Source organism: Astatotilapia calliptera, chromosome 10 (genome assembly GCF_964374335.1).
Source record: "Astatotilapia calliptera chromosome 10, fAstCal68.1, whole genome shotgun sequence".
Classification (NCBI taxonomy): domain Eukaryota; kingdom Metazoa; phylum Chordata; class Actinopteri; order Cichliformes; family Cichlidae; genus Astatotilapia; species Astatotilapia calliptera.
Window position 1 is genome coordinate 33,670,376 of NC_137431.1, and position 11,440 is coordinate 33,681,815.

The 11,440-nt window shown below is 44.8% G+C and overlaps 1 protein-coding gene across 1 annotated transcript; it reads left to right on the forward strand.

Moving 5' to 3' along the window:
- Window positions 1–5,992: 5,992 nt before the first annotated feature.
- On the forward strand, window positions 5,993–7,247 carry LOC145431312 (uncharacterized). Its single transcript, XM_080306929.1, has one exon. The coding sequence runs from the start codon at window positions 6,034–6,036 to the stop codon at window positions 7,159–7,161; it is 1,128 nt and encodes a 375-aa protein (XP_080163055.1). The 5' UTR covers window positions 5,993–6,033; the 3' UTR covers window positions 7,162–7,247.
- The last annotated feature ends 4,193 nt before the right edge of the window (window positions 7,248–11,440 follow it).

Genomic DNA, 11,440 nt, shown 5'->3' on the forward strand with positions numbered 1-11,440 from the left:
AATTTAAGATGTCCATATTGACAATAAATTGGTCAGGCTGCCCTTCAGCAGATGGAAGGTGACATTAACTTACGGGAACCATCTAAAGTAAATCTTGGAAGTAGTTAGGTTGGTTATGTCATGGTCCAGCAGCCATCACTGGCTGAGTTGCCCAGATTGCCTAGTCATTACTGTGACATTTTCTTCACTAGGAGTCAGGAGCAGAGCTGTTTTCATGGGAGCAATGCTATTCTTTGGAATTGGAGTTGCTGTTTCACAATTCACGCCATGGACTCGAGCACTGTGTGGGATTCGGGAGAAATAATAATAATGGATTGGTTTTATATAGCGCTTTTCAAGGCACCCAAAGCGCTTTACAATGCCACTATTCATTCACTCTCACATTCACACACTGGTGGAGGCAGCTACAGTTGTAGCCACAGCTGCCCTGGGGCAGACTGACAGAAGCGAGGCTGCCATATCGCGCCATCGGCCCCTCTGGACACTTTACCCTACCAGTAGGGTAAAGTGTCTTGCCCAAGGACACAACGACAAGGACAGAGAGCCCGGGGATCGAACCGGCGATCAGTCCGTTCCCAACCCCCTGAGCCACAGAAGCCACAGTACTGGGACTTAGACTTTGTTTATCACTGTTTTACACTGTAAATATATTCACGGTCTTCCCCTCTGACCTGGAAATTGTTCCATCTTCTCTACCTTGGCTAAGTGTTGCTGCTGCCTGCTCTCTCCCTACCTCTCACTGAAATGGGCACAAGCGGTATTAAAGACTCATGCTAAAAGTTTCTAACATGATTTTCTGTCTAAGTTTCACTGTGTATTTGACAAAGGTACCTGCCCTGACACGGCGGCACATCGTGACTTCACCCTCAAGCAAGGCAGGAGAAGCGTGGCAGATTTCTCAGTGAATTTCAGAATTTTAGCCAAGGACACCAGCTGGGAGGAAAAAGCACTCCATTGAGCATTTATCAAACAGCCTGAATGAGAAAATAAAACATAAGTTGGCCACAGAATTGCGAAAGACTTTAGATGCTCTTATTCAGCAGTCCCCAATCTTTTTTGCGCCACAGACTGGTTTAATGTCTGACAATATTTTCACAGAGCGGCCTTTAAGGTGTGGCGAATAAATACAACAAAATAAAATGATAGGACCAAGACTGTGGTATTTTGTGAATACAATAATAAACGTGAATTCACTGTGTAATTGTGTAACTTTATTAGCAGCGTCCTTCTGAAATATGCCAACAACATTGAGAGTAACATCTTAATGCCCTTAATGCTCTCTGATTGCTATGGAAACGAGTAAATATTTCTTTCAAAATAAGAAACACATCTATAACACGGCAAACGACCCAGGGAAACTGAGTTAACGATAAAAAAACCCTGAAAACCATACATTTCACATCCGAGCCTCAACTCTCGCGACCCGGTACCAAACGACTCGCGGACCGATACCGGTCCACGGGCTGGGGGTTGCGGACCGCTGCTCTTATTGATATATGTTTTTGGTTGGATGACCATATGTACGAGTATGGGAAACCGACCAGTGGCCTTCGCTAGGCTGACAGAGGTTCAAGCTCTCAGACAGGGTTTTAGTACGCAGAACGGCATATGGTGGAATACAAGCAAGCTGACGATGAGGAACAGTCCATGCAGCCAGGCTGATCAGAGAAGAAGGCACGTGGCAGGAGTGTTTTGCTTACGGGAAGAAGGCACATTTTGAAGATGCATGTCCTTCTCGGCTAAAAGATGTTGCCCATCAGCAGTGGTAGGGATACTGACAGCTGCTACTGAGAATGTATTTCCCCACCTGTCATGTCCTGCTAAGCTCACACCTTACTCCCATACTTACTCGTAAAGCACGCTAATCAATTCAATGGCCGTACAAAACTTCATGGGTGAGACCAAACTCAGAAGCGGGGTCTCCTTTTAGTTCCCCTTCCTGAACTGTTGCAAGAATTTGGCTAGCCAACATAACTCACCGCACTCAGGAAATTCAGTTAACATTATCCGGCAATCAGTGAACAATGCACTTTCAGATTTCATTAACCACGTTGTGCTTGTCTACCTGGATGACATTCTCCTTTTCTCCAAGAATCAAGTAGATCATGTGAAACAGATCCGACTCATCCTGCAATGACTTCTTGAGAACCGTCTGTTCATGAAAGGAGAAAAATGCAAATTCTATGTGCAGACTCTGTCCTTTCTGGGGTTTATTTTTGAACAGGGGCAGCTGCGGGCAGATCAAAGCTAAGGTCAGGGCCTTGGTGGAGTGGCCTATGAACTGTGGCCTAAGAAGCCCAAGAACTGGGAGGAACTACAGAGGTTCCTGGGATTTGCGAATTTCTACCAGCGATTCATAAGAGACTTCAGCAAAGTGGTAATTCCCCTCAATCACCATACTTCTAGTGTGCAAGAGTGCAAACTACTTGAATTGATCTTATTTGTCAGGTTACTCCATTAAAATCCTCTTCTACAGAAATCCTGAAGGGGAAAATTAGCCAAAGAGATGAAAACCTGTGTTGACTTATTCACTTTTGAACCACCCTAAGTTATTTGAGAGTTTCTTTTTGAACTTTTTTTCAATTTTTTTCATCATACTTGACCTAATATGTCTGACCTAGCAATGGAAAAAAAATAAAATAAAAGTCAGTCAGCATTAAGTTAACGTTTCACTAGTGAAGTTGACCTGAGCAAGGATCTGGACTGATGTTACTTGGCATCAACTAACATCAAGAGGATTGAGTCATTAAAAGTCCAGCATGATTTCCTCAGTGAGTGAAAAAAAACTTCAGCACTCTAATGAGAGGGGGGGAGCCACTCTAGAGTCTTCATAAGATGTGACGTCAGTGCCACCGGTCGGAAGTCATTCAGCTCATTGGGCCGGTTCCTTTTGGGGACCGGGATGATGCAGGATGTCTTCCAGAGGGCGGGCACTCTCCCTAGTCACAGGCTGAGGTTGAAGAGGTTTGCCAAAGTACTCACATGTGACACCGTTGTTATCTCAGTTACACTGGCTGTATACACTCAAAATACACTCAACAAAAATATAAACGCAACACCTTTGTTACTGCTCCCATTCCCCATGGGATGGACGTAGAGACCTAAAATTCATTCCAGATACACAATATAACCATCCCTCCCAAACAGTGGTCACAAATCAGTCCAAATGTGTGGTAGTGGGCACATCTGCTATATTGAGATAATCCATCCCACCTCACAGGTGTGCCACATCAGGATGCTGATCTGACATCATGAGTAGTGCACAGGTGTACCTCAGACTGCCCACAACAAAAGGCCACCCTGGAATGTGCAGTTTTTTTGCGCTATTGGGGGTCTGGGGACCCAGAACCGGTCAGTATCTGGTGTGACCACCATTTGCCTCATGCAGTGCAACACATCGTTGCATGGAGTCTATCAGATTGTCAATTGTGGCCTGTGGAATGTTGGTCCACTCCACTTCAATGGCTGTGCGAGGTTGTTGGATATTCGTGGGAACTGGTACACGCTGTCGTATACGCCGGTCAAGCACATCCCGAACATGCTCAATGGGTGACATGTCCGGTGAGTATGCTGGCCATGCAAGAACTGGGACATTCTCAGCTGCCATCTGCCCTGAACAATGTGAACCATGATTCATCCGTGAAGCGCACACCTCTCCAACGTGCCAGACGCCATCGAATGTGAGCATTTGCCCACACAAGTCTGTTACGGCGACGAGCTGGAGTCAGGTCAAGACCCCGATGAGGACGACGGGCATGCAGTTGAGCGTCCCTGAGACGGTTTCTGACAGTTTGTGCAGAAATTGTTTGGTTGTGCAAACCAATTGTTCCAGCAGCTGTCTGGGTGGCTGGTCTCAGACGATCTTGGAGGTGAACCTGCTGGATGTGGAGGTCCTGGGCTGGTGTGGTTACACGAGGTCTGCGGTTGTGAGGCCGGTTGGATGTGCTGCCATATTCTCTGAAACGCCTGTGGAGACGGCTTATGGTTGAGAAATGAACATTCAATGCACGGGCGACAGATCTGGTTGACATTCCTGCTGTCAGCATGCCAATTGCACGCTCCCTCATTGCTTGTGGCATCTGTGGCATTTTGCTGTGAGACAAAACTGCACATTCCAGGGTGGCCTTTTGTTGTGGGCAGTCTGAGGTACACCTGTGCACTACTCATGATGTCAGATCAGCATCCTGATGTGGCACACCTGTGAGGTGGGATGGATTATCTCAATATAGCAGATGTGCCCACTACCACACATTTGGACTGATTTGTGACCACTGTTTGGGAGGGATGGTTATATTGTGTATCTGGAATGAATTTTAGGTCTCTACGTCCATCCCATGGGGAATGGGAGCAGTAACAAAGGTGTTGCGTTTATATTTTTGTTGAGTGTACTAAGAGGAGAACTAAGGGTGACAGAGCTTTTGCCACTGTGGTACCGAGACTGTGGAACTCTCTCCCCCAAACATTAAGAACTGTGGACTCAGTAGCTGTTTTTTAAAAAACAACTCAAAACTCGCCTTTTTAAAACTGCTTTTGGTTAATTTTTTGCCTGTTTTATTTTGTCTTTTTAAATCTATCTTGTAATCTTGTGACTTGTAATCTTATATGCAGCACTTTGTGATTCTGTCTTGAAAGGTGCTATATAAATAAAAATTGTATTTATGTATTTTTTTTAAGACTCGTTGTAGCGGCTCCCCAAGTTCAGCAGCACACACCTTTAGCATCCTAGGAAACACCTTGTCTGGGCCTGCTGCCTTCCTGGGGCGAAGCTTCCTCAGTTGTCTCCTGACCTGGTCAACTATGACACTGGGAGTGGATTGGAAAGGGGGGGGGGGGGCTGTCATGCTGTTTAGAGAGGGGTTGGAGGAGGAGGAGGGGGTGTCATAGTGTCAGGGAGGGGGGGGGGGGGAGCGAGGAGGGTACGAGAGTAGGGAGAGGGCTCTGTAGTAAAGGTGAGGGTGGGGGGGTTGTGGGCTGGTCAAACCTGTTGAAGAAGTTGTTGAGTTCGTTTGCCTTCTCCACAGTCCCCCCCACTGTGCTTTTCTTGATGTTGTGGCCTGTGATGGTTTTCACGCCGTTCCAGACTCCCCTCATATTGTTCCTCTCCAACTTCTGCTCCACCTTCCTCCTGTAGGTGTGCTTCCCTCAGGCAGCGTTTCACCTCCCGCTGTGCTGCTTTCATCTCCTCCTTCACTTTGCTCCTGAAGGCCTTCTTCTTCATGTTGAGGACAGCTTTCCCTATCCTAATAACAAACCCACTGTTTGCTATAGGGCTTTGGAGCGTGATGTCACAGGAGGCGGGCCACGCCCCCCGCCGCCATAACAGTAGGCCAGACAAAGGATACAGCTTCAGCTATGGTTCGTACGTGTTGTGTAGTCGGTTGCAACGTTAGATCTCACGATCGTGAAGGCAAGAAACTGGATAATGGGCTATCTTTTCATCGTTTTCCATCCTGGCGGCAACGTGAGGGATCCCATGTATCCGATATCACCAAACAAAGACGGCAGGCATGGATTGCAGCGGTGAGACGAGCGGATATCGAGTTCCGTGCAATCCCCAGCTTTTTGTTGGTTTGCTCACGGCATTTTCTTTCCGGTGAGTTCTAAATTAATTCATATCACTATTAAAAGGCTTTTAGTATTTTTTTTCAATGCGCTGCAGTCATAGATAATGAGATAAAAGATGCTAATGTGTGATGCTGCAGAACCACGTCATGTCGACTGAGTAGCTTTTGATTTGGCATAATTGCAGGCAAACCAGCATATGAAATGGATGTAACAAATCCAGACTGGGCACCAACACTGCACATGGGGCACGACGACAAACCTGTGTCAGACTCGGAGCGGCACGCAAGGCATACGCAACGGAAGCGAAAAAGAGCACCCATTGCAGGTAACCCCCACATAACTTAAAGATGAATCACACACCTGTCATTGGAATATTGATGTACATTAACCTTATGTCTATGCACTATTTTTATCTTACAGGCTTGATGTTCGATGAAGGTCTGACAGAAGAACAACAACAAAATAACCATGACATGCAGGCAGTGGACAGCAGTTGGACAAGTGGAGGTTGACGTACCAGCTGCAAATGTGGACAGTGGTGATGGGAGTGACAGCGTCACGGAAGCTGAAGGGCAGACGAAGGATTGTGTGTACAGTCAACAGGGCAGAGCAGAAATAAACCGGCTGTTGGAGGAGAACAGACTGCTTCGAGCACAGTTGCAAAAGACAGAGCTGAATGAAACTTTCTTAAAGGACAATACCGAAAAAGTAAGCTATTACACTGGACTTCATTGTTATGCTGTCTTGATGTCCCTCTTCAACACTGTCAAAGATTTCCTGCCAATATCGAAGACACTGACAGGTTTCCAAATGCTCTTACTCACACTGATGCGTCTGAGACTTGATCTTCCAGTCCAGCATCTTTGTCATCTATTCGATGTGTCCCACAAAACACTGTCTTCTGTCTTCACCGATACCATTAATGTTTTGTATGCCCGCTTAGGAGCACTGGTGCACTGGCCTGAGAGGCACTGTCTGCAGGCAACAATGCCTCCACAGTTTACTGAAACTTTTGGAAAACGAGTAGCCATCATTGTTGACTGTTTTGAGATTCGAACAGAAAGACCATCTAATTTAAAGGCACGTGCACAAACATACTCTCATTACAAGGGTACACACACCATAAAATACCTCATCGGGATTACACCCCATGGAGCTATTTCTTTCATTTCCAGGGGATGGGGGGGTCGTGCATCAGATAAACACATCACAGAGAGATGTGGCATTCTTCAAAGGCTGTTACCAGGGGACGTAGTATTGGCTGACAGAGGCTTTGACATCAGAGATGCTGTAGGAATGATGTGTGCGGAGGTCAAGATTCCAGCTTTCACAAAAGGCTACTGTCAACTTGATGCAAGGGACGTTGAACAAACGAGAGCAACTGCCCACCTGAGAATTCATGTTGAGCGAGTAATAGGTAGTTTGCGCAATACGTTCAAAATGTTACACACTACAATGCCAATCCGATTACTCTTATCATGTGAGGCTGAAGACACAACATTTCTTGATAAGATCGTTAAGGTTTGCTGTGTTTTTGTTAATATGTACCCCAGTGTTGTTGTCAAACCAGGGCCAAATGACACTTGCTCCTGTTGAGTATTCTTAAAGCTGTTTTTTTGGATGTACAGTACATTGTAAATAGTTGTACTATGTGTGAAGTTGTTTTAATAAAACAAAAAAGAATAGTATATTTGTTTGTTTTTCTTTATTATAGATCTATTCACATGTACACAGCAATCACATAAAAATGAAATGCAAACTATTTACATCGCACCACACAGCTGTCATCAATCTTTAACCAGAACATGAAACATTACAGGCTATTTAGAGCAGCACGTTGTTTCCAGAAGTATTTCCCAACAAGTTCAGGAAGGCACACTTTACGAAAGAAGTCTTGTGCTTGCTTTAAGCGCGGTTTCCAGAAATCCACAGCAGGGAAGACGCGAATCACAGCAAGGTCTCTCTGTGTCCACACAACGAGGTCACAAAGATGCACGCAATTTTTTCAAAGTACTGTCTCTTGGCGTCTGGGCACAATCGGTTGCGATAAAGCTCTTTGTCTTTTGCGCTGATTTTGAGCATGGTTCTGGCAGTCCCGAATCCAACACTCCAGTACTGTGCGCTTGTTTTGCTTTCTGGCTTACTGACATGGCGCCATGATCCCTGCGGCATGACATCAACTCCAAAGCCCTATTAGGATAACCATCTTAGCAGGGGCGACCGCGTCCTCACAAAAGTTGAGATAGTCTGTCAGACAGTGTGTCGCCCCCTCTATCTCCTCACCCTGTGGGTTCAGAAGCACATCCCAATCTGTGGTGTCATAACAGTCCCTCAGAGCATCCTCCTTTTCTGGGGTCCATCTTCTAATGGAGCGTGTTGTCACAGGCTGCCTTTGGACAAAGGGTGTGTATTGTGGCTGTAGGTAAACCAGATTGTAGTCTGACTTCCCTAGTGGGGGGACACATTAGCATACAGTAGGTCAATTGTCCTGTTGCTCCTTGTGGGACAATTCACAAACTGGTGAAAAGCAGTCAGAGTAGAATCCAGTGTGGCATGATTAAAGTCTCCAGATATAATAATGAAAGCCTTGGGGTGTTGTGTCTGCAGTCTTGCTGTAACTGTGCGTATTTTCTCACAGACAGCTGTTGCGTCGGCCCTTGGAGGGATGTAAACACACACACAGATCACATGACTGAACTCCCGAGGTAGATAATACGGCCGCAAGCTAATGCCTAGCAGCTCCAGGTCCGGTCGGCATACCGATACTTTAACGGAGACGTGTCCAGGGTTACAAAATGTACAAAATGTTAAAATGTAGACAGTGAGTCCCCCACCTCCGCTTTTTCCGCTGGCCTGTGTCCCTTATCGGCTCTCACGGATGTGAATCCACATAGATCTATGTTAGCCTGCGGCGTTAGCTTGGTAAGCCATGTCTCCGTGAAGATAAACAAACTGCACCCACGGTAGAGTCGGTGGTTGTTCAGAGCGCACAGGTCATCAATCGTATTCTGTAACAAGTTCACGTTGCCCATTATCACTGTCGGGATTGATGGCATGAATCGCCTTTGGTGATCCGCTTTCCTCACTCCAGCCTTGCAGCCTCTGTAGCTCCTGTTTCGCTCGGCTGGGATGTTGTGTCTCATGCCAGTCTGTGTCTTTGTGTTTAGTGCCAGCAGCTCCATTCTCGAGTAGATGAAGGAGCTGGTTCCAGAAGTTTTAAAAAGTGCGTTATCCATACTATATCTAAAAGGTAGAAAGTAAAGTAACTTGTTAAGGTTCAAAAATTGAGGAAGGAGAGTACAAAACACCATGGTCCAGAAGAGCTTGGTCAAACAATTGATTTTAATGAAATACACGCGTGGGGGGACCAGCTCCGTTCGCAGACAGCGCTGATCTCCGACTGATCAAAGCATAAGCAGATATTTGATACCATCAGGGCTTGAATTTAATGACGCCCCTTCAACGTCAGATACATTTCATACATAGGTCAGATCAAAACCACAATGACTTTTAACACAACTGAAACAATATGTGTAATATATTGAATAAATGTCCTAATCAAGAACCTCTACTAAAAGCTTAATCAACAGATATAAATGAAATAAAAGATAACAATGAATAACGTGGTTATTCAAATAGCATCATCCAAACAGCTCCTCAGAATAACCTGCACTTAGACTCTGCTTTCGGTTTCACTTCTGCAAAAGGCACACTCTGCAAACATGCAATCAGCCTGCAACTTAGTCTTTCTGAAAGACACACTGTTTAAACATCTGAATGCAATATCAATGCTGTAGATTATATTATTAATGCAATGGTAATGATGATGATTATTAACAATAGCAGCAAAATAAGTTCCCTGCTCTCCACAAACTAAAGGAAGGTGGAGAAAAAAAAGTTTGAAAGACAGCGCCGTCTTGAAACTTCCAATGCTATTAATACACAGGTTTAACGATCAAAAGAAACTGAATCGTGTTTAGAAGATAAAATGCCTGTGTTCATTTAGTGCATTTTCATGAGGAGACAGGCTGAACAAAACACATGCTCTATTGTTCACATGTTAAAATGTGTGAAACGAGGGAAGGTTAGGGTTGAAAATGTTTGATTTATTTTACTAAAATAAGCAGTTATAATTATTTTCATACACACATTGTGAATGTGCTCATAAGAGTTGGCACTCAGTCTTTTGAAGGCCAAAAGCTTTGTTCCGCGTGATTGTCCGGACTGATATATTGTATACTGAAATGACTTAGAGTGCAGAGGGGTAATTGCAAACACACTTAAACACATAGATTATGATTAGAATAAGTCTCTGGGTCAGAGAGCTCCGAATATGATATTCTAAACCAACTTTGAATCACTAGAAGAACAATGGATAATAACAGTAGATTATTAAGGCTAGGCAAAGAGGTGTTTTTGTTTTCTGTCTCTTACAGAGAAAGGAGCAGACACTAGGTGAGGTCACGGAGATACGAGGATCCTTGGTAGCAGAAGCCGAGACTGCCAAGATAGCAATTGGGGTCAAGGGTCATGCCATTTGGGCTCCTGCTAGTCACCTCGTGAGGATTCTAGAACCACAGCAATAATCACGAAGGGGGTTGGTGGAAATACAGAAGCACTGCACCAAAGAGGCCGGAGGTCCTGACTTGGCTGAGTCAGAAAAAATCCCGGACCTCAGGGTATTCCACCCCTGAGTTTGAAGCAAGAAGAGGAAAAGAGCGGAGAGAATCACCCGTCCTGGAAGATTAGCTGTTTAACTGTAAAGAAGGTTGTTAGAGTTTGTATTGTTGATTGTCATTTATGCTTAGAAATATTTAACCATAGATGCTTAGAGGTGTATAATCAATTGTGTAGTGATAAGTTGTGTGATCTTTAACAGGCTACAGAGGCTTGGTGTGCATTCCACACTAGAATGCACACCTACATCCTGGGAGCACGGGAAGAGGTCGCATCTTGTCTTAATTGTTTTATGGTAGGATTAACGTAGCTACGTCTGTTCTAGTCTAAGTGCTTTTCTGTTTAGATGAACTGCTGGACTTCCTCACCGGGGGGGGTCCAGTCTACCCTCTTCCTGACCAAGGATGTTTGACCCTTTGATCAGCAACACACACACACACACACACACACACACACACACACACACACACACACACACACACACACACACACACAGGCAAGGTACTCTTTGTTTGTATGTAGACGTCGTATGTTAATGAACCTATGCATATTCATGTAACCTCAATAAAAGGACAGTGTTACGGGAGGACGGAGAGACCAACTGGAGTCAAGCGGTTGTCCGGTTCTCTCCCGTGCACGAGTAACATGAAGAACTTTGCCTATTTGTGTCTTGCTTAGCAGTGTAATTATATTGTCTTCAACGTTCCAGCGGATGGGTTCAAGCTACAAACCTAACAAAGGTCACAAGAATAGAATAGAATAGCCTTTTATTGTCATTGTACAGAGTACAACGAAATTGGAGTGCCACTCCCTTGGTGCAAGTTTCAATAATAAATATAAATGTAAAATATAAAAAGTACAAAAAAACAATCGTAAGTACTCAAACAATAGTATGTACAATATATACAGGATAGCAGCATAATATAATGACAGTATGAATAGCAGCATAATATAATGACAGTGACGGTATGGAATAGGTTCAATTGTCTGTGAAGGTTCTCAGTCATCCAGGTCATCGTAGTCAAAGGAGTTTGCAAAGAAAAGCGTCTGGACTTTGACCCTTTGACTCCCTCTTTGACTCCCATCACCCTTTGGAACACAAACTTGGAGTAATCAGGACCCTACACAACCGGGCAGAACATGTTCCCTCTAAGCCTGAAGGAAAAAAGAAGGAACACACACATGTAAAGGAAGCACT

Excerpts from the sequence above, each read along its gene's own strand:
- LOC145431312 (XM_080306929.1), top strand. The coding sequence starts at position 6,034 with ATGACATGCAGGCAGTGGACAGCAGTTGGACAAGTGGAGGTTGACGTA.